The following is a 27973-nucleotide window of genomic DNA, read 5'->3' as shown; positions in this document are numbered from 1 at the left end:
ATTCAGTCCAACTGCAGTAAGTTAAATTATATGTCAGCATACCCAATATGGATTAAATCTGCGGATATTTAACGATGATAATTATTATTCAAATCGGTTGCATAGGGAAATTGACACAAGGAAAGCGATTTCATTCCTCAGGGGATTTGGATGTGATAGAAAGGCAGTTTCGCTTCAGCATACGTGCCTCATATATTTGCAGCAGCGTCCAATCGAGGGTTTTCTGACGCTCCTTGTTACCACCGTACATTAAAATTTGCTCAGATGAATCGCGCCGATAGCATCAATGGTAAACAGCGCTGGCTGGAAGTCACGTGTGGCTCTGTCCCGATAGCACTGCGGCAGCTTGACCGCTCATTGGCTGAACCTTGCAGCTACGGAGTGACCTGTCCTCCGATTGGCCCGTCATCCCTGTCAGTCATTGTTGTCCCCGCCCTCTGATAATGCAGCATGGGCGAAAATACCAGACTCGAGAGCTACAGCTGAGGAAGCAGACCCCTCTATCGTTAACGTTTTTGGACGATTGAAGGAAAGGTGAGCGAACAAACGGCGTTTGGGTATACGTTTTATTTGTCAGCATATATTTCCAGGGTGATTGTCGTTGAACAAACGGTCAAGATGTGGCGGTTGGGGGTTGTTAGCCACCTGGACGCTGAGATGCTAACCCACATTGCAACACTGAGGGAGGCTAGAGGCTCTCGCCACGTTAAGTTAGCCCGCTGGCTAATTTGCTGCTGACACTGTCAAGCGTAGAAAGACAAAATGATACGGTAAGCAGCAGGAAATGGCGGATAATTAAACATAGGGGGATAGTGGTTTATATCGAAGTCATGTCAACGTTTTGTCTCCGGACTTGAGACCGTTAAAATCGATGTTAACGGTAACTATGCTCGGTGTTAGCATGTTAGCTGTGATGAGTGGCCCTAAGAGTTGACTAGTGCACAGAGGCTGCCTGGCTAGTGGAGTGGATAACTATAAATACGAAACAGGAGAACTGAAAACCCGTGAAAACAGGCAATTAAATAGTTGTCAAATCAAAGTAATAATGGAGGGACTACAGGAGTGACAGCAGTCGCTGTGCTGCCTTCAGGTGCACGCTATAAAGTCCATCGTTCGCATTTTTAGCCCACGACTGGACTCTGTGCTTATTGGTTATTACATAAATAGTTGTTGCTTGTTATTTACTATTGTGGCCCAGCAAATATATTTGTGTCAGCAACACAGTTGCGCTGATTAAATTATTTACATGGTCCACTTTGTGTATTTTTATCAGTCGTGGCTATGAAGCCCCGAAGACACCACATGTTTCTCATTCTTTCATCCAGGTGAAAGGTGTCACCTTTACTGTCACAATTTAGAAGTTAACACCAGTATTAGGCCTGCAACTAACAATATTTTCATTTAGTATTAATGTGCTTTTATTTTCCTAGTTAATTGGTCAGTTGTTTTGTCTTTAAAATATTAAAAAAATAGTGAAAATGGTTACCACAGCCTCCAGGGTGGTTGTTTTTCCTGAGCAACAGTCCAAAATGCAAAACTATTGCGATTACTATCGTAAGAGAGACATTTACATGGGTTCACAATGGAGAAAAGAGACAATTCCTCAAATCTGAGGAAGCAGGGACCAGCTTATATTTGACATTTTACTTGAGAAAGATATTAAATGGTGAATCGGTTAGTAAAATAGTGCATGATTCAATTTACCATTGATCAACTATTGGAGTAATTGACCAGTCATTTTCAGCTCTATTCAGGCTTTCTTTCTCTGACCAGTGTGGGTGGGCAGCTATTTTATTGATAGATGTTGGCTCCTGAAGAGACATTGTTCTAAATTCATTTTCAAAATGTGAAAGACAGGCAAAAAAGAAGAAAAGAAAAGAAAATCAAAAAGAAAAGAATATCATGTTAGGTGGGCCACACAATTATTTTCTATATTGGAAACACAGGCATATAATACCATGCTTTTAGGCTCAGTATACTCCTCTTTGTCGGTTTACCATGCATTTCTATGTATTTCACCTAATGTGATGACCTAAATGCATCTTTACACTTATTGATATTATCTGTATTTTCTCAGAAACTCATGATAATGGCAGTATTTTTGGCCGATGTCGGGCCTGGGATTGCATTATCAGATGTACCTCTACACATTGATAAAACATTGCTAACTCTAGTAATGTAACTAAGCATGTCAGTGTGCGGAGTACCCCGTTTTATATATATTTTTAATCACATTTACGTCTTTAGAGGACTTTTCCTGTTCATATTGAGAAGTAATTTCGTATTAAACGTATTAAACACACCGCCATTACTTGTAATGGATACACTTGAATGCAAAACTCATAAAATGTCAGCATTTTCTAAACAGACACTTATTTGACATCCCCATTGGGATGGCGTTTATACATGAATAGGTGAGGTGGTTAAGTCCGGCCACAGGCTTGTCAGACAAATATGAACAGCAGCAGACAGTGCAGCGATATCTGAAGATGCAAGGTAATGTTAAATAAAACAAGTTTAAGCCATTCATATCTGAAGGTGATATCTTTTGTGATTTCCGATGCATGATTCTGCTCAGGTGATCTCTAGACAGATGCCTACAAGCTACCTTAACATCTAAAGTTGTCTAACCCGATGTAGTTTTATATGATTTGTATGCTGGAGTTGTTCACTACAGGACCTTATTATCTATACATTGATATTAGTACTTGTAGCCCCAGCTAATATCTATGCATAGATATCACTACTGGTGAATGACTCATATCAACTTACAGTAAAAATCAGACCTATCCCTGTGAGGACAAGATTTCAGATAACTGCTCACAGTGGTTGCACAGACAATCCAATGCGAACATAAACAAAGGAAAGTTTGCGTGAGCTACGTACAAATAAAGTGACTAATTGTTGTGATACACTAATCTGATTAAACAGCCGCGTAGTGGTCAATGTATTAATATTGCTGCCTGGCCTCGCAGTTGCATCACTGCAGTTAGCTGTGTCCCTGTGGGCTGTGTCGTTTTTAGTCGTATCAGTAGCAGCCGCACGTGAAGGTCAGCGTGCCCTTGTGCATACAATGCATGTTCAGCCCTCCTTCCCTCTTCATGACATCACTGCCCACTCTGATGAGCACGACTCTCACGGTGCTCCATGCCTTTGGTGTTTTTAGAGCTGCACTGTAACATCTATGTGATGTAATGCTCTCACTTCTACGGGGGGGGGGGATTTGTTTAGTTTGGGGCACCTTGGCAGCATCCTGAGTAAACTGAGGCAATAAGAGAATGAATGATTTGTTTACTCACTCCTCGGTCAGCGTTGAACACATTTTGCCAGCCTGCCGCCTTCTGTAGAAAATAACATGTCAGAAGTCATTCACTGGGCTGACTCTGGCAGACGGTTGTTGTTATCTACACTGAAATAGTCCTTTTAGTACACTCAGCTACACTGTGTTTAAAGGGACAGCAGACAACCAATGCATATGCTTTAATTTTTATCTTTTTTTTATCTCTCATATCACTGGTTGTCCTGATGGGGAAAAAAAAATATGATATACAGCTTTACAGGAGAAGCATGCCAATTGGTGGGAGATAACAATGAAAACATTGATACAGGGCAGGCACAGTAATTGATAAGACTTGGACCTGGCAGTTAACAGCAACTGTTTACACCTCATGTGCACTAAATGATCAGCCTCTCCTTTCTCATACACTCTCCCCCACCCTATGTTACCAGTGTCTGCTGTCTTGCATAACTGCGGGGACAGCTGCCAAGACCCAGCTGGCTCCTCGGATGCACAGCGTCCTTATATCCCTCCTGGAGCCACGTCAGGATATGCGGCCTGGGGAGGGCGTTATTGGGCACTTAGGTGATTATTGGAGAGATAAATTCAACATTTATTTGATCAACTGAGGGTTTACTTTTGGTCCTGTTCAGCTATGAGGGGCATTAACACTGCCGTGGTGACAGTTTCAAGTCCCAGCACAGGAACCCTGTAATAGAAAACGACAGTAAAGCTAGTATGAGGTGCTTTTGGATGGGGGGTAGAGCTAATAAGATGATATGAGATTGATCCCTTTGGGGAAATGAGTGTATGTGTTTTGCGCAGCTTTATGTGAGCCTGGTGAAGTGACGCTGTGAACACACTGACACTCGATCTGACTCTCTCTGCAGTGATGTTCCAACAATGCCGATAGTAGATAAACTCAAGGAGGCATTAAAACCTGGTCGAAAGGAGACAGGTGATGAGGGCGACCTCAACAAGCTGTTGGCGTCCTCTGCCAAGAAGGTCCTCTTGCAGAAGATAGAGTTTGAGCCTGCGAGCAAGGGTTTCTCCTATCAGCTGGACAGCCTGAAGAACAAGTATGTGATCCTCAATCCCAGGAACGAGGGCGCCACAAGCCAGAAGGCCCCAGAGCCTGCCCAAATAAAGAGGCAAGGTAAGTTCTCAAATTGAAATGAAAATTTAGATGTTTAAAGTTTGATTTTTTTCATAATTGCCTTTTGCATAAATGCTCAGTTTCTGCATTACTCTTTTGATTATGTCACAATATTGACTGCACTCCTCCTTCAGTCTCAGAGAACGTAGTCGGGGGCCAGAGCGACGGGATCCCCGCCCCACAGAAGATGCTCTTTCCAGGGAACAAGCTTACCCTTAAATGGGAGCGCGTGTACAGGGTGGGAGCCGGTCTCCACAACCTCGGGAACACCTGCTTCCTCAACTCCACAGTGCAGTGTCTCACCTACACCCCTCCACTTGCCAACTACTTACTCTCAAAGGAGCACAGCCGTGCCTGTGAGTATTTGAATCACACTCTTTAATGCTGCCAGACTCACAGCGTTTACACTCTCATTCACCTATATTTTCCTTACCACTACGCACACCTACATAGTCGTGCGTTTTGGAAACGACTCTAATCCCACTACCCTATGTGCAGACACATGTGGCTGAATGTCACTGTGGAATGCAAGCCAAAGCAGCTGAAGAAGAGAAACAAAAACGGCTGCTTCAGTTGGTCAGTTCGTCCACACTAACTTTCACTTAGGCTCTTAAACATTCAGCAGTCCATGATTTACTGACTTAACCTTTTTAACAAGCCAAGAAAACAAAGACTCGCTGACCTAAAGTTTCAGTGCTGTAGGTGAAATCGTAAAATAGTACACACCCCGCTAAATGGTCCTTTGGTCCAGACCAGTGTAACCAAGCTGCATGTGCATAGCCTTGAGTACGTTTTTATTTCATTAAGAATTATTATGCTGTGGTGTTAGGGGTGACAAAGGCACTGAGTTGCAACACTTAGCCTCGTAAAACAGGCAGAAAAAAGGCAAAAATAAATATGTCTAAAGTGTTCCTCCCACCCCCAAGCTGAAGAATTAGTGCTGCCCCACAGCGACAGTCTTGTTCAGCATTTAACAGCAGCTGATGTTGAAACAAAGCACACATCCACAGCAGTGAGCAGTAACTGTCAGCAGGCTGGGTAGCTGATTCCGGCTGACAAACCGAAAAGTTTTCATGTTTGTGGCATTTATAGATGTTTAATTTATTAGACTGAAAGAGCTAAGAGAGCTTGTTGAACGCAGTGACCTCTCGACGAACGAACTAACGTTAGAAGTAAGGTAGCTTTCATATAGTAGAAGAGGGGTCATGATAAGGATGGCTCCAGACGGTGCATCACTGAGCCATGACTTCAGGTCTAGCAAAAAATCCTGGAAACAGAAATGGTGAAAAACAGTTTAGTAGTTTAACTCCACATTTCAGTATTACACAGTTTACAGTCTTCAGTATTTTCTAACATGTATAATGTGTTTACTGATTTTGCTTTAGTCAGACTTCACTCATATTTGCTATAAAGGACAATCTGCTTGATTAAGGCTCCACAACCATTGCATTGTCGTACACACACTGTACAAAGTATTCCAAATCCAGATTTTTTCATCTGCTTTTCACAAATAGAATTCAGATTATTTGTTTGATTTAAAAAAAAAAAAATCACAAAATAATAAGTACGTTTTAGGGGTAAGGGAAAAATCGGTTAGTAGATGCATTGCGACGTGCACAATGTGGCATCGGTTTATAGGGAAAAAAGACAATTTTCGAAATGTTTATTACTAAGGTGATTTCGGCGTAACAAAGAAGACGAGACTCAACCGAGAGGGCAGCACAGCACCCCGACAGTCTACAGCACAGACATGCCAGAGTTAAACTGTAATTCATCTTAAGAAAAGGTTGCGATTGCAAACATGTTTTTAATTTCTAAATGTCTAAATAATTACAGCTTTTAGACGATCGCTTAATATATTGTGAATACTTCCAGTGCCATCACAGGCAGGAGACTGTTAGGTGCTTTCAGATTAATTAATTCATGAAATAATGCAGTTTACTTTTTGAAATAAAAAGGTGGCAGACCTTTCGTAATTGCCAGTTATGTTTCATAATGTATTTCAATGGAATAAGGACACCCGTGAATGGTTAGGCACACAGTAGCCTGCACACCTACTGGAGCAAGAGGCCGAAAGTTATGCAACTTTTTTGTTTATTCAATTGAAAATTGTTTTTGAATCAAATCGGACACCAAAAAAATCGAATCGTGAGGTTTTGTAAGATCCGCACTCCTAGTCCATTTCTTTGCCATGCTTTTAAAAAGTAGTTCGAATCAGCCTAATTCTAACTTTTTGATCCAATATGTTTTTATTCTTTATTTAGGATCCTCATCAGTTGTTACCACAGCAACAACTACTCTTCTTTGATATGAACATTAGTGATATCTTAATCTGTCACAGTAATACATTTCTGTACTTTAATTTTGTGACTATCTCTGATTTCCTTTGTTGTTGCCTGTGTTTCAGGTCACCAGTCAGGCTTCTGTATGATCTGTGTCATGCAGAACCATATCATCCAAGCCTTTGCCAACACAGGCAATGCCATCAAGCCTGTCTCCTTCATCAGAGACCTGAAAAGTAAGACCTCCAGCTTCCTTCAGCTCTGTGCGATTGTGTCTGAGCAATTGGTGTCCGCCAGTTTCAATGTAGGTTGTGTCAGGAGTAACGGACACCTGATTTTCGGTTGAATATTGCCAGAGGCGTGATGACGCAACGCTGGCCACAGTGTCCCGTGTGACAGCAGCCAGTAACTGCAGTGCAAAAGTGGAGCGGTGAGGCTGCGGGCTGTGAATGAACACCGCGTAGAGAGAGTAGAGACGAGGTGTTAGTTGCACCTTGACATGGTGAGGTAGTGTGCTGTAGTCTCACAAGAGCCCTCCCTCCAGCCCTCCCCTCCCCTCCCTTCCCTCCCTACCTGCCTGCTACTTCCTTATGTGCTGCTGCAATCATGTCTCCACCTCCTGCGCCTCTCTTTCTCTCTCGCTCCCTCCCCCCTTCACTCCCCTCCTTTGCCGATGCCCTCTCTGTCTCCTTGTGACTGCGGGCTGAGAGGAGCAGCTTTAGCACAAAAAAAATGTACAGTCCTCCTTTTCAGCCAGAGCTTAGAGATGTACAGTATGTGTTTTTATGGTTTCTCTTTACATTTTTTTTTTTAAAAGCTGGTAGCCACCCCCACAGTTAGTGCGTCCCTCAGCAGCTAAAACAATGTACATGCATACAATAAAAATTCAACATCTGTGCCTCTTGCTCAGAAAAAAAAATACAAATACAGCGCAGTGTCATCACAGTAAAATCAGAAGAGCTTACTGCAACTGATGTTGAAATCGCCCCAGGATTTCACAGCTGGGGCCTCACAAACAAAATAAAACCACCCCAATCCCCATCATAAGCCCACTGAGTTCATATCTTCAAGATGTTGTCTCCTACATCTCCGACGAGAGCCCCGAACAGGTCATTAGAGCAGGGTGTCTTATTCTTCTTTCCCACTCAGGGGTGACTCATTGTCGTAAATGCGCAGGGATGCTATGCTGGGAATGTGGTGATGACCACATAATTCTACCAGCTCACACTTTCCCTTTTTCCATTAGGAAATAACAGTAGAGGCAGAGGGTTTAGAGCTGCATTATCTCTAATGTGAGACTTTTAGATGAGACGTCAGTCTGCTGAAGTCACTAAGTGACCGTAAGCTGCTTATGAGGTCATGGTCAATGAACTGCATGTCTGCAATACATGAGCAGCTAACCTTTTATAGTGTAAGTGCCCAGTAGTGTGTACTCTTGCAACTTTACAACATTAAATAAACTATCTTCACTGCTTATTACTGCATAACATATAGAAGTGCGTTAACGTCTTGAATATAAAGCCACAGTATAACCTGGTGCTCTTTAATACTATAAATGGTTTTGAAATATAGACTATGTGGTTGCCATTGTTGTTTAAAGAACTCACACTTGTTTGTATCCTTGTGCTTCGTTTAATTCTGACAGGAAGTTGTCAGGTTATGAGTCAGAGCGCCTGTCTTTTATGGAGCCTCTCCTCTGTTGTTTTGCAGGAAGTTATTTTTAGACAACACAAATGTTGGCAGAACAAAGGATTATTAATAATGTTTACTCGTGCTGCTCTGCTGTCCCTTTGTTGTCAGCGTGTCTGCGGATTGTCTGTGACATAATGCAAATATTTAAAAACAGGACTTGCAGAGTTTAACATCCATGCAATGAGCATCCTCTCTGAACACTCCTGTTCCAGTAAGTGGTGTTGGTAAAAGATGAATGATTGTCATAAAGCACTTAAGTATGTTAATGCACTCAGGGTTGTAAATGTTTGATTGACACAAAGCTAACACGCTCTTTTGCCTCCCACAGAAATTGCCAGACATTTTCGCTTTGGAAGTCAGGAGGACGCCCATGAATTTTTGCGGTACACCATCGATGCCATGCAGAAAGCCTGTCTCAATGGATACCCCAAGTAAGGCTTCATTATTGTTTCTTAAAAGTGTTAAAAGTATATTGTTTATAAAATGCCTGGTTTTACCGGGGCCCTCCTCGTGGGGCCAGTTAAGAATACTGCCTACTAGCTTAGTAGTTCTGCTGGCCGACTTTGGTTTGGGGACTCCAGAATTGCGTCTCTGCTTTTTGCAGATGATGTGGTTCTCTTGGCTTCACCCAGCTGTGACCTTTAACACACACTAAGGTGGTTTGCAGCAGAGTGTGAAGCTGTCAGGTTGAGGGTCAGCACCTCAAGTCTGAGGCCATGGTTCTCTGCCAGAAAATGTTGAATTGCCCCCTCCAGGTTAAGAGTGAGTTGCTGCCCCAAGTGAAGTAGGTCAAGTATCTCAGGGTCTTGTTGTGTTGTGTGGATAAAATGTAGCGTGAGATGGACAGGCTGATTAGTGCGGCAACAGCGGTAGTTGTTCCACACCGTAGTGATGCCGAGGCAGCTTTTGATTTACTAGTTGATCTAACCCTCACTTCTGATCATGAGCTTTGGGTGGTTACTGAAGGAATGAGATTGTGGACTGGATACAAGCGGCCAAAGTGAGTTTCTTCCGTAGAGTGGCTGGGAGGGATGTGTCCTACTGCTTGATCATTTTTTGACAGTGCTGTAATTTTTCCAATCGCACTAGACATTTTACAAGACGCTCAATATCTGTAGAGCGCTGTGTTAAGTTACTGCTAATGCTAACCAAACATTTCCTACTGCTGCAGCTTCACATTTTAAGCATTTAACAGGTGAAAATTGAGTTGACTTTTATGTTGAAGTTAGGGCTGGGCAATATGGCCTAAAAAAAAATCTCTGATTTTTTTCACAAAAAATCCAATTCACAATTTAAATCGATTTTTTTCCCCTCCTAGTTAAAAAGAAATATTTGCGGCCTGGTAGCACATACCTGGGGTCCAAAACTTTCAGCATGTGAATAAACCCCAGCTTTTCCACGGTAGCCTATATATGGGCACCACATCTCTTGCAATATACATTGCGACTGCATCTGTGATCGTTTTCCACCGGACCTCTTTCTTATCATACGGCAGTGTTTCCCCTACCATCATATTGGATCACAACAGAAGTCATTTAAGGTTACCTTTCCTATAGAACAGGTCTATACCTTGTCTTTTTATTAAACAAACTAAATAGCCTTATGTTACTCTGTGTGTGTGTGTGTGTGTGTGTGTTTTTGTGTGTGGAGCTGTGTATGTGTGTAGTTCATGTAGGAGGTATGAGACGTTACTTAGCGGGCCGGGTGTGGTGTGTGACATCAGATGGATGCGCCCCAGGAAGAAAGTGAGGCATGTGCTATGTTGTTTACATGGAGCAGCTACAGTGAAGAAGCCTACGCAGTTCTGCATGCTGTTTTTGAGTTATTTCCCTCTATGTAAAAGTCAGACACTGATGAGAGAGGCTGTGCATCATCCCTGCAGTGCTGAAAATAAAGTGCCGTTCTTTAACGCAGACCAAGTCCCGTTGTTTATGTGTTGTTGCCACAACGAGCTAACACAAGCTAAAGGAGCTAATGGTCTTCGGAGGTCCCTTTACTACGGTTCGGGGGTCTGCCAGCTTTGCGTTGTCAACACTTATTTATTTTATTTACACAACGGCATGTCATTTATGTCCCTATACGGTGCGCGTCTAAAATCCTCCTCTGCTCTCTGTGTTGCGCACGGCGGAGTTGGCCCTGATGCCCACACACACACACACACACACACACACACACACACACACACAGGTGAGCACACAGACACAGGTGTGCACACAAAAGTGCTGAAGAACTCGTTCCCTTTCTTGAGAACGAGTTCTTCCCTGCTCGCTGCCATGTTGTTTGTGTATCATGTGCGCGGGGGGAGGGGTGAGCCCACTCTGAACTACGGGAACCCAGCATGGAGCGGCGGTGGCGGATTTTAAATAGAAACTCGATTTCCATAGCCTGAGTGTCAGACTGAAGCTCCCAGAACCTTCAGTCTGACATGGCTTCCATTGAAGGCAATTTACAAGGGGGAGGGAATTTGATTTTTTCCATAACCAATCAGTAGAGATCAACGACTCACCCAGAATCTGACGTCACTAGTATCCATGCCTCGGGGGTGCCGAAAACAAGCGAGCATTGCCCGTTTAAAATGTCTCCGTCGTCGTGCACACCCAGCTGCATCGCCGTTAAATCCAGTTTAGCAGCTTCCTTAATTTGGTCCTCCATTAACGCGAGTAGTGGTGAAATACCTCGATAGCATCGTTAATGTGGTCTGTAGGATCTGTAGCGGTCGCCATTGTTGTTATCCTTACCAGTACCCACCGGCGTACAGCTTGACATCAGCGTGGCGCTGATTGGCTAATCGCTAGACCCCCGAGGTTCACTGGTCCGTCCATCGTTTGGACGAGATAAATCGCAAATTCATTGAAGTATGCCAGACCAGAGATGCAAGCCTACTCAGTTGAGTGGGCGGGGTCTATGGTCTGGAAACAGGCTACGATTTTCATTAAAACAAATCGGCCTAAACTACAAATTTGTAGTTACAGGAAATGCAATTTGTCAGTGTTACTGTGATCGTTCATCAAAAATGCATCTATAAAACAAGACAACGGTCATTTTCGGCTTTTGTTGACAGTGGATCAGTTTGAAATATTGCAAGGAGCAATGGAACAAGAAGAAGCAGCCACAGTGACCATTAAAATGTCTATTCTCTCATTAACATTATCAGGTTCCTTGTTAGCATTGGGTGTAACTCCAAAATAATGGCATATTTTATAAGCTTTTCGCTTTGCACACAATCCCCTGACGTAGTCTTGTCGGTCAACTCTCCTTACTCCAGTAAAGTGATGATTGAAATCTGACTCCTGCTACTCTGCTGCTGCTATACCGCGCAGGCAGTTTCAGTTTATGATTGTAGCATCCGTTGTCTGACTAAGTATTGCTGAAAAGGCAAAACAACAGTGGAGATGGTTGGCCAGACACCGTGTAACATCAGTAACAGACTACTGCAGCAAGCCTCAGACATCTGGAGGGAGCTCGGAGAAGCACGGCTGCTTTTTTGCGTCGAAGCCACTTGAGGTGGTTCGGGCATCTGATCAGGATGCCTCCTGGGCATCTCCACTTTGAGGTTTTCCTTCCACTTTCAGCTGGGAGGAGACCCTGGGGTACACCCATGCTGGTGAGACTGTATATATCACCTGGCATAAGAACATCTCAGGATCCCCCAGGAGGAGCTGGAAAACATTGCCGAGGAAAGGGACGTCTGGAGTACCTTATTTAGCCTGCTGCCACCGCAACTCTGCCCCAGATATGCAGCAGAAAATGGATGGGTGCCTGGTTTTGTATGAATGTTTTGATGATTTTTTTTTCCCTTCCTGTCTGCAGGCTTGACAGGCAGACCCAGGCCACAACGCTGGTTCACCAGATCTTTGGAGGTTACCTCAGGTCAAGAGGTACTGACTTTTTGTAGAATGTAGAAAATGATTGCCTCTAGAGCTGTGCACTCTGGTGAATTTCCCCATGTGTTGATTTTGTTATTGCACTATCGATCCACCACTCAGCAGACTACACTAATGTCAGTGTCAACAAAATATATATTGCTTAAACAGCTGGATGTAGTTCAGTACTCTGTGTTCACACATGCAGATCCAAAGAAGTTTGCAGTCTCTGGTCTATGTTACTAATGCTTTATAGAAAGTCCTATAACATTCATAAATTCGAGAAGAGTGCTAGATGTAGAGGTATTTTCCCTAAGTGTCTGATCACACAGTCAGTTTGAGTTTCTTTTGTTTACAGGAAGTGGAAAAGAGGCTTGTGTGAAATGTTCCAGTAATCACTGATCACCCTGTTACATAAACAGATTGTATTTCTTCATAAGTAGACCTAAGAGAGTCACATTTGTTTTTTTAAATTGTGTCTTTCAGTGAAATGCTCTATTTGTAAAAGTGTGTCAGACACATACGATCCTTACCTGGACATCGCTGTGGAGATTCGGGTATGTTTTCACAACATAACCTTTATTTCCATGGAAATACATAACCTTTTTTTATTTTTTACTTGCCAAAGCAACACAGTGTATCTAACTGTTTTTGTCCACAGCAAGCAGCAAACATTGTGCGAGCCCTGGAACTGTTTGTTAAACCAGACGTACTAAGTGGAGAGAATGCTTACATGTGTGCCAAGTAAGTGCATTAATCTCCTCCAACAGCATCCTACATTTTAAGTAAATCTGCAGGGCATTTAAAAAAAAGGTTTTTGTTTATTCACACCCGACATCCTTTTTGGATCATGTATCATGACTCTTTATTTTTCCTCTCCAGGTGCAAAAAGAAAGTGCCAGCAACCAAGCGCTTCACAGTCCATCGAACATCTAATGTACTGACCCTCTCGCTGAAGAGGTTTGCCAACTTCAGCGGAGGCAAAATAACAAAGGTTAACAAAGATTTCTCACACTATTGCCTGTTTTCAGAGAGCTGACTCATTTCTCAGTGATCTCATATTTCTATCTGTTGTTTTCTTTTTTGTTTTTTTTTTTCAGGATGTTGGTTACCCAGAATTTCTGAACATCCGCCCCTACATGTCTCAGAGCTCAGGTGATCCTGTTATGTACGGCCTCTATGCTGTTCTGGTGCACTCTGGTTACAGTTGTCACGCTGGCCACTACTACTGCTATGTCAAGGTAAGATGAGCAGATGCACGTCCTTTTTTATTGTTATTTATGTCAAAATCTGAGGATAAACATTTTGAGATGAGCCACCGTGTTTTTGAGGATCAGAAACATGACTCAAGGCAATATGGGCAAATACATACAAAGAGAGGAGGCTCTCTAAGACTAAACGTAGATTTCTTCACCAACAAGCTACTTAAAATTTCCTTCCATCATACCTGGTGGAGTGTTATTGCAATACTGGTACAAAAAACATTTAAATACTTTTTTCTGTTTAGGCTCACCAGTGTGGTGTAACTTTTTAAGATACAATTTCTTTTAACCTGCACTACAATTTTTCCTTATTTTACTATTTTTCAATTTCATTTGGAGCCAGATAGTAAAATTACTTCAAGTTTGGCATGATCATAGTCTTTCTAAAGAGGATGCCATTGAATATCTCAGCAGACCTGCTAAGGCATAGGGCTGTCAAAATTGCTCAAAAATGACGTTCGAATATTCCTTCTAAAAATAACTCATAGGTTCGAACCATTCGAATTTTTTTTTTTTCGCATTACGTCCACAAGAAGGCAAACTAATATTAGTAGTACTAGTATTTTTATTTCAACATAAATGTCTTTGAAAACATTTACATACCTACACATTAAAAGACATAAAACAATTATCTATAACATTACGTTATAAACGACCACGGACCTCTCGCTCGCCCCCCCTCTCTGACCCGTCAGGCCACACCGCCCGCGGAAGCGCTGCGAATAGCCTCGAAGCGCCGAGAAGCGAAGCCAGTTTCCTTTCGGCGCCCATGTTAACCGATTGTGTCATCCACACCGGCTGCGCCGTGCAGCTCCGTGGCCGCTCCCACTCCCACTCACAAAGAGGACAGCTGCGGTGGTGTTTTTTTTTTTTCCTCCACAATCGAATATCAATTTTCACATTGGAAGGTCCTTTTTTTTTTTTCAAATTCGAATTTAGAGTATTCGTTGACAGCCCTACTAAGGCATTGTTTTTATGACAGTTCGATTATGAGGAAATTATGAATGCTAAAATGTAAATTGAGCTAATTTTGCCTTTAAATTTATTTTCCAAAAACTACAATAAAATCACTTCAAATTTGACATGGTTATAGTCAGGGGCCTTTTCACACAGAGATGGCGCTATATGGCCACTACAAAGTCCCTTCTGTATGCCTTATTTGCATTTTTACACAGAACCAAACAACTGCGTCATCATTCCACTCCAGTATGTGATTATACGCTGCATCACAGCTTTGTATCAGCGAAAGACATGTAACACATCAGCGTTGGCCTCTTGTGCAACATAAAACCTACGCATCGGCAGCGCTTTCTAAATAACAACAATGGCATTAGCATGTCGATAACAATCATTTACCGTTCCTGTTATATGGCAGCTGATCTCGTCCTCTGCTTGGAGGTTAAGGAGCTTCCGAATGTTGTGTTCAGGATTTGCGGACATTTACAGCCGCTAACTAACAGCTACTTTTTAAATCTCCCACTGTGGGTCACACATGAAACATGTCGTTAAATTGTCACACCAGTGCCGCCCATGATCCCGTCCCACTGGCTGTCCTGTTTATACAATCACCGTTTCGACGCTGTTACTACCTTCTGTGATGGCTTAAAGGCGAGACGACTCTGTCCCCTCTTTCCACGATTATACGATATATACAGGACAGCAAGGTGGCATAATGCCTTAGCAAACCTCTGAAGGAAAATATTAATTCATTTTGAACGTGTTACAATCATTTGAGCTGATGTTCCCTTTACATTAATCTACAGTGAATCTAGTTATGGTCATAGTCAGGGACATTTTGAGCAGAACTCCATTGCTTTTTTCTACATTTTTTTAGCAAACCCATTATTGAAACGGTTTTATAATATTAAAGGACTTCTTTAGTGATGTTACATATTCTAATAAAGACATACTCTATAAAGTGTAAGAAATTATTGCCAACATACGAGTCTTTATTTGTCCTCATTGGCCGCTTTAGGTACCCATACAGTAACAGACTACAGTGCTTTAGGGTGCTGTTGTTGTGTGTGCCGCTCTGTTCATGTGTTTGTGTGCTGTCAGTGTCCTCTTTTTGCTTCATGGCGTTACCAGTTATAAATTTGTTTTTCATCGCATGAGAAAATTGTCCGTAATCTCACGGTCAGTATGTAAGAGTTGGCAGTGTTTAACAGTTACATGCCCTGGTGCATGTAGATCTGAGAATGACATGTACAGCTCAAATTTAACGTGCACTAGTGCACATATGCACGTGATATTTTGAGCCCTGTGTACGAGAATGCATAGAAATGGCTATGAAAGTAAATGCTTTAAGTCCAGAACTTTAATGGTTGAGCAACTTTTGTTTGTAACTGCTAAACAAGAACTACACAGCTTATCAGAGAAGAAACATTTAGTTATAACCAGATTTCTTTCTGTTGTGTCAAAATAGCTCCTCTTGTTGATGTGCGGCATTGCCCACAATCTCCTAATACAGCTAAAAAAATCTGACAGTTAATAAGTCCTTATTGTCTCATAGTATATACTCGTCCTATTAACAGCTGTAGGCGTAGTGTCTAATGATTGTGGTGGGCATATAAACTATTCTGATCTAAAATTAAACAGGCCATATACCTGCCTGTAACTGCTCTAACAGATTCTGCATGTTTGTATTATTCTGTCTGTGTCTGTTGTTGAACTTTTTTATGGTTCAACTATAAATAAATAAAGGTTCAGTCAATACATTTCACAGCCTGCTTCATTTAAAGTTTTTCTCCTTCTTTCTTTTCTCTTAGGCAAGCAACGGACAGTGGTACCAAATGAATGATTCAATGGTACACTCGAGTAACATCAAAGTGGTCTTGAACCAGCAGGCTTATGTGCTTTTCTACCTGAGGTGAGACACTGTGGCGTGCTGCGAGAGATCAAAACAGGTGTTTTTTGGATATATCATTAAATAAAGCGGAGTTTTGTTTGTACTTTGCAGGATCCCTGAAACCAAGAAGAATGCAGATGGACAGACCACCAAGCAGGGGATGTTGCACCCTGGGAAGAACAGTGTGTCGTCGGAACAGATAAAGAGGGCCAACCTGAATGGGCCTCTCTCCTCCCCGCAGGTCACAAAGGTGAGAGACAAGATCACATCCAGCTCTCTGTCGTGACATGTGGACTTTATTTTCAGTTTACAGTACAAGTTCTAAATACACTTCCCTTTTCAGAAACTTGAGCCTGCACAACTGCGTAAGATCCAGTCCATGGATGGTGGTTTGGGACTGCCCATTTCCAGGAACGGTGTGAGCTCTCAGCCACAGCCCAGACTCTCCAACTGGACGTCATCCTCCAATGGCCCGCCAAAGCTGCCGGGAGGACCCACAGTTATCGAGGAGCCTTTCAAGAAGCTGAAGAAGCCTTCTCCCCAGAGCCAAGTGCAGTCCCGCAGCAGCACTACGACCCCCTCGAACAACGGGGTCAGCCGGATGGAGGGGGATAAAAAGCAAGGTGGCGAGGGCAGAGGCATGGCAGCGTCTACCTCAATTAAGTCTTTGTCTGACTCTTCCTCTGCCGACACCACTGAATCAAAGGTAATATTTGCCCTGAAGAAGCATGAACACAAATCTTCGTTCAAAGTCAGTGCTTGAACACAGGAGTATTTGTAGCATCAAAAGATATTGAGACAGTCATTGTGATCTCAAGACAATGTGTGGAAAACGTGTCCTCAGAATGCATGCAAGCTATTTAACAACAGGGACTAGACAAGAGTATTGCTGACAAGTTTCTCGAAAAACTGATTTAACGTTTGATCTGCAAAATGTCAGAAAAAAGTGAAAAATGCCCATCACAATTTCCTTAAAGCATTGCTGGTTACTGTTTGAAATGCTCACCAGCGAACTGCTGTTTATGGTCTGGCACCTGGTCGCCACCTTTTTAGAAAGTGCCGACCTCACCTGAGTTGCTTTGGGAGATACATGCCTATAAATGTCCCAAACACAGAAAATAAGAAAATACAGACAGAGGGCAGAGTCTCTGCAGCAAAATACACCACCACACACTTCTAGTGGGTCATAAGTGATGATTGAGATGTATTACTTCTGTTTGAGTCCATACATTGTTCTTAGGAATATCCTGCATAGTATATCTCTATCTAAAATTGTTTGGTTTGTCCAAGCGATATAAAAATGTTCAATGACCCAAAGATCAGTTTACAATAACATAAACCAAAGAAAATGGAATGTTTGGAATTTTCTTTAACTGTCACATCGATGAATTCTTTCATCTCTAATGCAAATTTGATATATTATGCAAAAATACGACAACATCATGTAGCTACCTTGAATGTAAAAGTCCGACACACAATGCATAGAGCAAACTGTACATGGAACTGTGTGTGTGTGTGTGTGTGTGTGTGTGTGTGTGTGTGTGTGTGTGTGTGTGTGTGAAATGACTCGTACATTACAACAGATTTTTATTGTGGAGTTTAAAGGGGACCTACTATGCTCATTTTCAGGTTCAAATTTGTATTTTGGGTTTCTTCGTCAAAACACTTTATTTTCCTCGTACTGTCTGTGCTGGAGCACCTGTATTCACTCTCTGTCTGACACGCTTCCTTTTAAGCGCCTGTCTTCAAGCCCCCTCCTGCTCTGATTGGTATCCGTTACCACAGCACTGTCTGTGTCTCCTCCTTGTCATTGCATAACAGAGTATTGTGATACTTTCTATAGTGAAAAATCACCAACAAAAGCTTCTTAACTATAATATTGAGAAAGGGATGTGTTCCAGCAGGAATATTATCTGCATCTGGGATCTGAAATGAACAATATCAGCAACAAAGATTACAGGTTTCCCTGATGTTAGCATGTAGCTAAATGTAGCAGAAGTGTATTTAATGTAAACACTTGCGGCAGTGTGCCTGGAGCAAACGACTGTATAAAATCTGTTACAGTTATTTCAAAAGCAGAAAAATGTTTACCTCATTGTTTGAAGGGTTGGCCATGCTTAATATGAACATCCAACATTGTAACACAACTAGGGAAAAGCATAAAAGGTCCTCTTTAAGCAGATGCGCAACAGCCATTAGAGGCCAAGTGTAGCTGCAGAGAAGCCTAACCACAACCTGTGATTGCCTCTGTTTCAACCAGGACTCTGTGGGCACCAAAAGTGCGCCAGTAGGAGAGACTCCCTCCACCCCACGGAAAGGCTCTAATGGTCTGGCCTCTCCGGCCAAGAGCGTGGAGCGCTCTCAGAGCACAGAGGAGCAGAAGACTGCGAAAATCAAACCCCCGGCCCTCAACAACATCACGTCTGAAGCCACCAGCACCATGTCACCTCCACCTGCCAAGAAACTGGCCCTGTCAGCTAAGAAGGTGAACTTCATTCCCATCCACAGCAGCACCACCACCTCCTGTCTTAGTGAAAGCTCATGATACCCTCGTTTCCCGTTGCCTCCCTCTACACTGCTATCCAAATTTGACCATTGATTTCATTAAGTAGTTAAATTAAGGCAAGTGCACTCTCCTTCTCTAGTGTATGTTCTGCTGTATGTAATGTGTTACTTCTCCAGTGTGCCTGTCTAATCAACCACATGGAAGCACTTGTTTAGAGTTTGTCTTCTTTTCCTTTAGTTTGTTCTTTTTTTCTAACCATTTCTAATTCTTCTCTGCCATACCCTTTCCTTCTTTTGTTTTCCTCCCTCCATCTTTCCCTGCCATCCCTTTTAATCCTCCTTTTCCTTATTTGATTCTCTTCCTTATTTTTGTCACACTCATGGCTATTTTTTTTAGACCACCAAGTTTTTATTTATGTCGATAACTGCAGGCTCGCAGCCGGAGACTGAGCAGCATTGATGCTCTGCCCCCTTTGCCACGCCAGCTGTCCAGTGACCCCACGCATCCAAATCAACTTAACCCCTTCACCTTTGCCTCACCTACTCACACTCACAGGTATGAACTCTGAGCCCTATATCACATAGATTTGTCTGTCTCAAATGAAAATGGCAAATTTAATCCAGATGTTCTGTTTTTGTTCTCCTCTCAGAGCCGATCCATTCCATTCACCTAAAGTCCAGTCATTGCCTTTTGCCCACTCGAGTGGATCCTTCAAACAGCAGAGCCCTCAGAAACAGTCCCTTCTCTCCACACTGCAAAAACCAAACGCCAGCCTTTCTCTTAAAACCAACGGGCTTCACAGCGCCACCGCCGCAAAGAGCCCCAAGTCTTCCAACAACCTCAGCTCCTTGGTCCAAGAACCAGACCTCAGCAGCGCTCCAGCTCAAAACAGCAATCCAAAGAAGAAGAAGAAGAAGAAGAGGCGGCATTCTGAGGTGGAACGTGACGCGGAGCCAGCGACATCCCCAGCTACAGTGACACCGGCCAACCCCGTGGAGCCAGCCAGCGAGAAAAAGAGGAAGAAGAAAAAGAAAAAGCGGAAGAGGGAGCATGAAGATGGAGAGAAAGTCAAGGAGAGGGAGTGCGTCCCATCTCACCTGGACACATCAAACCAGGAAGAGGATTGGTGTCAGGGTGGCATGTGGAGTCTCACATCTCAGCCAGATACAGAACAGTCTAAGCAGAAGCCTCAGTTAGCTGCCACGACCCCGATGCAGTGCGAGTCAAATGAGAAAGTACAGCAAAGGGACTCTATAAAATTAAAGAAGAAGAAGAAGAAAAAGAAGATGCAACTGGTGGAGGCTCTGCAGGACAAGACTTCAGCGTGTGCTGCTTCACAAAGGTGGGTTGAAGTTTTCGATTGTTTTAGGCCACGTTCAGACTGCAGGCAAATCAGATTCGTTTCTCAAATCAGATCTCAGACCGACTGTCTGCACTGTTATTTACAGGTAATCAGATTAGATTTATGAGCCCAGACATCACCAACTTGTCTTGCTGTGTAATGATGGTGTCAGTAGCTACGCTGGTGATGTGGCTTTCCAACACGAAAGCATGAAAAAATGAGGTCCATCTCCAAAAAACAATTGCGCTGTCGAGTCGCAGTTATTTAATTCTAATTTATTTTGGTGTCGGCACACAGACTGTTGTTCTCCATGTTGTGCTCCATAGTGCTCTGCTAGTAGTGGCATGGATTCTGCTTACCACTTTGTCACTCTGGATTTGGCATCCTAATGTGTCTTGTTGCGAGTAGGGCAGGGAACATTTAAAAAATCCCAACACCAGTGCCATTACCCTTAAAGTAATACCAACACCAATAGAGTACTTCATTGGATACCTTTAATGTGAATGGAGTGGCATGTAGTACACTTTAATTCCTTTGCTCATCACAGATGGGAAAATTCCATCAAATTGTTTATTTAAACCAGTGCAATTATTACTGTTAAAAAAATGAGGCTATCTAATAATAGGGCTGCCACGATTAGTCGACCAATCGATGACTAATCAACTATTAAAATAATCTGTGACTATTTTAGTAGTCGACTAATCGGTTTGAGTCATTTTTCATAGAAAAGTACTATAAAAGCACCCCAAAATACTCTTACTGCAGCTTCTTACATTCAGATATTGGCAGCTTTACACACTCTCCCATGACAGTGAACTAAAATACTTTGGCGTGAGTACGAAACAAGACATTAGATGACGTAATTTTGGGGTTTGGGCGAGACAGACCGACATTTTTCAACACTTTAACACATTTTTCGATGAAATGGTTAGTCGACTGATTGAAGAAATAATCGTCAGATTAGTTGACAATGAAAATAATCGTTAGTGGCAGCCCTATCTATTAACGATTCATGGCGCATCAGAGAGAAAGAGTTTTGATGCTCTTTTTACAGCACCCAAGGATTATGGCACCCGGCGTATGGAAACAACACTACTTAATCCTCTTACAACAATATTCACAATGTCGATTAACTTTTATGAAAACCCATTTTGGTCCATGTGATTGGTGTACACTTAAGTAATAAAGGAACATAAAAAATCAAGGATTGGACACATTTAGACTTAATGACCTCTTCAGAGTCAGAGAGTCACCACTCTTTTGTCTTGTTTACCATGCCTGTGAATCTAAATGAATTATACTTTGGTGCTCATGGTTCCAGCAAAATGAACTGAGCGACTGAATTGTTGAGGACTTAACAGAGCTACTGATGTGTGTAGCATTTCCATATTGAGTAAAGTTTAAACATTTCTGTTTGTATGGGCAATTTAAGCAGCTAACTAACGCTAGCTCAAGCAGATATCTGACGACTCGACGGGCTTTTAGAGGTCGAATATCAGAAGAACTTAACATAAAAATGACCTGTTTTGCAGCGTCGATGGCAATCAGACCTGGTATCTATTTTAGTCCCGCTTTTGTTTGTCAAAACGTGTAGTTTCGGTGGCATCTCGGCATGCTGAACTGCTTACTACTTCACATACACTACACTCTGCTTCATCACACCCCCAGGGCAACATGGATCAAATGCAGATATTGTTTGACTGGAGACGTTTCAATACTACTTGCTTTCAGTTGATACTTTAAAGATGCTGAGTACCGATACCCTGCCCTAGTTACAAGTGATGCAAAAGACACTTTGAAATTTGATTTGAGAGGTCAGACTGCCTGGACTGAGACACATTTGTAAAAATCCAATGGGAAACTGTTTCGGACCACCTCCAAATGTGGTCTGCATCCGACATGTCTTTGCTGTCCAGTTTTAATAAAATCTGTCATGATACATTTTAGCAGTGGTGCCCCACTGTCTGGCTGAGGCTGTCTGTGTGGAGTATGAATGTTCTTCCTGTGTGGGCGAGGGTTTTTCTTCCGAGTTCACCAGCTTCCCTCCACAGTCCAAAAACATGCAGGTCATGTTGCTCATAGCTGTAAAAGTGAGCATGATCTGTCTGTATGTGTCAGCACTGTGATGATCTGGCGACCTGTTGAGAGTGTACCCCACCTCTTGCCCAAGTCAGCTGGGTATAGGCTCCACCTCCCCTGTGAATCTGAACAGGATGAAGTCATTATGGTGAATGAATGAATGATACAGCCTGCATATGCCAAAAACAGATTTGGCCCAGCAGTCTGAACAAAGCCTTAATGTCTCGTCAATGTTTTTGTTTCCCACTATTCTCACATTTCTGTTTAAAAAGTGCAGCCTTAGGGAGTTTGAGCTCGTAATGTGGAAGAAGAGGCACAAAACTGTTTCTATAACAACCAGTTGACTTCTAGAAACCTCCACAAAGCAGCCAACATGCAATAAACTAACTGAACTTACTTTCTCCCAGCAGCACTTCTGAGTTGAAGGCCGCAGTCATTCACAATGATACGGAGGATTTGATAATGTTGAAAAAGAAAATAAAGGCGAAGAAGAAGAGGCTAAAAGAAGAGGTGAGACTGTGGGAGGAGAGCAGGCGACACTCAAAAGGGCGGAACGAGGAGCCTGAAGCAGCGGAGCCCCCATCCAAAAAGAACGCCACAGAGAATGGCGAAATAAGTAAACAAAGCGCAGGTATGTGAGTGTGCACATTCTGTCACTGTCATTGCAAAAAGAAAAGGCATGCATTCATGCTATGCAAACTGCAGTGAGACAGTGCGATCTTGTTTCCATGCCAACACAGAAAGCAATACTCTGCTCTGTATTGATTAAAGCCACTCGCTCACAGCCTCTCATTTATGTGACCAGTCATTTCACAATTACACTGAGAGCATGACTCACCACATTTTGAGAATGTCAGATTTAATCTCTTTATCTGTTTCTTTTAATTGTTGTTCTTTTTGCTATTTCTTTTTTATTTTTTATTTTTTTTACAAATTCAGCCGCAGTGGTTGTGTGGGACAGCCAAGTGAAGGACGGCTACAAACGCAGCCAGGCGCCAGCGGCTGATAAAAGTGAGTTAGGAGACACCCCGAGCCGTCCTGCTCCTTTAGCCTGGGATGGGAAAAAGACAAGTGGGGTGGTAGAGGAGCTGCTCAGGAATGCCACAGATAAGGCCTACGGAGCCAACGGTGAGACACGGTGTTTAAATCTGATCCTTTGAATGGCAATGCTTTGATAATTTACTCATCTGTAGCACAGCAGATGGTGTCGTTATATGCATTAATAGATTTTGTTTGTCTTATCTAGTCCTCAGTTGGGATGGAGAGGTCTCTGCGATTAGTAGAGATGCTGCTGAAGATGTCCGCCATGCTATGAGTGACACTGTGATCGATGAGTGGGATGAAGACTTTGACCGAGGAAAGGTGAGGGGACAAAAAGCAAACAACAAATGATAAGAATGATGTCATCTTAAATCAGGTTGTCTTTAGGTCTGCTAATCTTGAAAGAATATTTCACCCACAAAGTGATCACTTGTATATAAATTACTCTGTGTACGAAAGGTGATATGTAAACTCATCTTCATTGGCCGACTACAAACATGACGTATCATCTGAAACATGGAAGTAGCTACATGCCCATTAGCCACTTAGCACAATCATTACTGCTTTGCCGACAGCGTCATTAACAGGCGGCTCGCTCAGTGTGTGATGTGCACTTGTAGATCAAATATAGGCCTATATTAATGAAGGTTCATGTTGTTGTTCATGTTACTGATACTGCTCTTTCTCAGACCTTCAACTCAAACCATTGTGTTGCCCCGCCCAAAATATACAATTTAATAATTGAATTAATATCGTAAACATGCGGGCGACTAGTCGACTAATGAGCCCTAAATGATGACTATTGATCGATTAATTGAGGGCTGCCCTATTGACATACAAATGATCATTTTGTGGCTGAAGTATTTCTTTGAGGCTTATCGTCACTGTCCCTCGCCTTCAACTTCTCCCCCATTTTTGTCCAAATCAACAGGTGAAGAAAATAAAAAACTATAAAAGAGAGAAGTGGAGAGGCGGCAGCAACATCTTCCAGAAGATCCAGGACAGACGGAGCAAGTGGTCTGTAACACCCGGAGGGAAGAGAGTTTTTGGTGTCCGTCGCTGAGAGTCCAGATTGCTGTTGAGGTCATGCTGACTGGAAAATGGAGACAACAATACTGTATACCAAACTTCTGTACCTTTTTCTCACATTTTTTTTTTAAATCTATCTTTTGTTTATTATGAGACTTAAATTCCTTGTTGGTTATGAGTTGAATTCAAAAGATTACACTGACCGTCTGACCGACAGCCCTTTGATCTCAGTTTTAAAAACCATGAAATGTCTTCAGGCTTCAGTAGCGACCAGTCACATCCCCTTTTAATCTAAATACCACAGTAGGGGCTCTGGCTTTTCTATGCATGCAGTACTTAGTAGAACCCCCTACACCTCCATGTCAAAAATAACTGTATGCTGGCATCTTTAAACCCTGGTTGTTGCCCCAACAATCTTGAGCTACGATGAAATTAAATACTGTTCACCATATTGGAAACTGTACGCAATCTTAGAGCATACTGTTGCAGACATAAGGGCTCGGTAAGATGGACATTAATATTTTTTAAACCTTCTGATATTAGTCTATACCAAATTACAAAGATCCAAAATAGTTTATTAATAGAGAAATACTAGTCAAAAGTTTGGACGCACTTTCCCATTATCTTGAATGAGAAAGTGTGTCAAAACTTTTGACTGGTATTGTTTATTATTTTAGATTATTTAATTATTTCCTGCCTTTTTTTCTCCGCCGACATTTTATTTTTCCTGCAGTGTCTGTGCCACGTGGTGTGTTTTTAAGGACCAAATTTTGCCTGCATATTGTTGGTAAAATGAAGCTTTAAAATTGCCACTGTTTTATGAATATGCATGTCTAAAAATTTTAGTTATGTACCCTTTTTGTTCCCTTAGAAAAATCAGTTAATTTCAGATTTTATGTTGTTAGGCCACAAATAAATGCTCTGCCTATTTTATTAACAGTTCAGCTGTTTGTAGACGTGTTGACATGGATGAACACATTGGACACTCATCATATCTATGTTTACCTGGACGTTACGGTGAAATGTGCATTTGCAGAGTAGACGTTGGGGTTGTTGGGAGGGACTAAAGAGAGGAGCAGTCGTAACTTTGTCGGTCATCTCATCAGTCCAGCGTTCAGAAGCTCTCAGTGTGGAGATTTGACCTTTCACAAACTGTTCTTCACCGACATACTGAAATAAAGGGGTCAGATTTCACACAGGCGCTGTGTTAGAATGGGCTTGCCACATGCTAATACTTTCTTTTCCCCTTGTATCTTATTACTCTATGCAATTTTCTGATGCTCATGCTGGTCATCTAGAAACTGGGCTAAGACTCAGGAACCCAGACACCCTGTATCCCATCTTCATCTCCGATCAGACCCCCCTCCCCTGCTTCATATCAGAGGACGTCCCTCTCCTGGGACCACCATTTTGCATCCTGTACATCCTGTAGAAACTGTTTTATACAAAATATTTCAGGTGTGGAAACCATGGGATCATCTTGCACCAACCCCGGGCACAGATGCGTAGAGAAACTAACGTTATAACAAACTGCTTTGCCAGCGTAGAAGCCTGTACAGTTCATCTTGTGCTACCTGTTTCCCTCCAACGCTGTAAAGATCTGCCCATGCATTTCTTTTCATTCTAGAGATGTTGCCTTGAATTGGCTATAAAAAAAGTATAGGATTTAATGTTATAAATATATAATTTAAAGAAGAAAAGACACAGATCTTTAATGTGCTACTAATACTCGGATCAGTTGGTGAGTGTTAACTTGAGAATTAATCTGCAGATGTGTTAGCTCATTTGTGTGTAAGAGAGCTGTCTGTTTTCATGCAAGACCTTCCCTATGTCACTGTAGTGTGTACAGTACAAGAGCGACTATGGCGGTCTGCTTTCCACAGGATGCGTTTGTCGGCTGTGAAGTCGACGTAGGGTGTCAAACTGACTCTCGGGACTGACACAGAGGAACATTTCCCAGTGTGAATGGACGGTCCACATGTTTGCATTGATGGTTCTATATTTTGCACCACCTTTTCTGACCAGGGAGGAGACCTTTCATAATGAAAGTGGCTCTTACCACACTATAGTTAAACTATAAAGGTGCAATAAAGTTGTGACTTTTGTGAGATGATTGTGTATTTTCCTGTCTTCTAATCCTTTGAATGTTTTTCTTTCTTGTAATTGCAATGTAGTTTTGATAGCAGTGGGCTATCAAAAACCTCACTGTACACTACCTGCTCAGCACCAAGCAGCAGACAGACAGTTGATGGCTAGCTGTTGATAAACAATGAAATATTTAACAGATAAAGAGACAGAAAAGAACAAAAAAAAAAACATGGACCAAACTCACCAGTGGCCAGAAACAGGGCTCTAGACGAATGATGATGATGCTCCATAGCTGCTAAACATGTTTGCTAATAGGTTTGCCATATCATCTTAAAAGGTGAGGGTGTGTTGTGTCCACAACTTGCTTCTCCTGCCCTCTAGTGGCTAGAACAATCTGTTATTGCAGGTTTAAATAGCAATGCAGTCTTTATTTAATGTGGACTGTAATTGAGAGTAAAAATTAGTCTGTTTTTGATATGTTTTACGTTTGTTAAAAATCTCAGGTTTATTTATTAAAGGAGCACTTCACTCCCCAGTTGACTGATTTGTATATCAGTTACTCACCCCAAGTTATGTTGAATTCATTCATTGAGAAACCTGCTTTTTTTGCATCCCTCCACAGTGAATGAAGAACCAAAAACTGAAAAATTCTCAATGAATTGAAGTCATAGGGGTCCACGGTAAACAACAACAAAACTATATCAAAACTTTGGTTTACAAACTCTCATACAACTCATGCAGTATCATCCATGTATTATTTATCCGGCTGTATGCTCAGTACCTCCCAAAAACCTACTGATGTGCTTCTCAAAGCCAGACTCTGTAAACAAATTCAGTAATTTCACTTGGTAAGCACCAATGCTGCTGGTCAACCGTTGCCTCAATCAGTTAGTGTTATTGTATGACTTTGGAGTTACACAGATCCCGTGTTCAGAGAGGTAAAATTACAGTTTTTGTCAATGGAGTCTGGCTTTGAAGAGAGTGTAGTTTCTCTTTATGTTTAATTCCCCATAGGAAAGGGCTGTCTGTTTGGGAAGTAGTAGTTGTGTGAGAGTTTGTATTGAGTGTTTTGGTATAGTTTTGCTGTTGTTTGAAGCATCCCTCTTTGACCTAAATTAATTAAGAATTTTCTCAGTTTTTGGATGCTTTGTTCACTGCAGAGGGATGTGATAAAACAGTAAAAGACAGTTTTCTTCCTGAATTAAATGTAACACAAGGTGAGTAATCAATATGGTCATTTGGCAGGTAGCGCTGGGCAAAACCTAACCTTTCATGCTTCCGGCCAGTTGACCACAATACCACCAAACAGTGACCTGAGAAATTCCACAGAGATTGGACGTGATTCAGTGGAGCTCAGTAACAAAGAGTGTTTTCAGCCCTCATTAGTAAATTTCTTTGTCATACTGAGATGTCTATGTAAGTCACCGAACCCAACCATATATCATCTTAACAACTGTCTTGTTGCCTAAAACACAGCACCATTTTGATCTATGTAACCAACTCCCAGC

At 42.2% G+C, this 27973-nt stretch overlaps 1 protein-coding gene across 3 annotated transcripts; it reads left to right on the top strand.

The window, feature by feature from the left end:
- Nucleotides 1-416: 416 nt before the first annotated feature.
- usp36 (ubiquitin specific peptidase 36) lies at nt 417-26485 on the top strand. 3 transcript variants are annotated; one of them, XM_033645016.2, is made up of 20 exons: nt 417-534; nt 4168-4433; nt 4568-4789; nt 6841-6951; nt 8736-8838; nt 12218-12285; nt 12757-12827; nt 12932-13014; nt 13153-13264; nt 13371-13511; nt 16301-16401; nt 16492-16630; nt 16724-17086; nt 18641-18865; nt 19317-19441; nt 19536-20228; nt 22718-22938; nt 23247-23435; nt 23554-23669; nt 24280-26485. In XM_033645016.2, the coding sequence occupies exons 2-20, from the start codon at nt 4181-4183 to the stop codon at nt 24409-24411; spliced, it is 3468 nt and encodes a 1155-aa protein (XP_033500907.2). In that variant the 5' UTR covers nt 417-534; nt 4168-4180; the 3' UTR covers nt 24412-26485. The 3 variants fall into 3 exon arrangements, with proteins under 3 accessions (XP_033500907.2, XP_033500905.2, XP_078017159.1); XM_033645014.2 differs by having other exon boundaries at nt 22715-22938; XM_078161033.1 differs by lacking the exon at nt 417-534 and adding an exon at nt 3739-3862 and having other exon boundaries at nt 22715-22938.
- Nucleotides 26486-27973: the final 1488 nt, after the last annotated feature.

Source organism: Epinephelus lanceolatus, chromosome 18, assembly GCF_041903045.1.
Source record: "Epinephelus lanceolatus isolate andai-2023 chromosome 18, ASM4190304v1, whole genome shotgun sequence".
In the NCBI taxonomy this organism is placed as follows: Eukaryota; Metazoa; Chordata; class Actinopteri; order Perciformes; family Serranidae; genus Epinephelus; species Epinephelus lanceolatus.
Note: the sequence above shows the minus strand (reverse complement) of the source record. Positions and strands in the feature narration are given on the sequence as shown.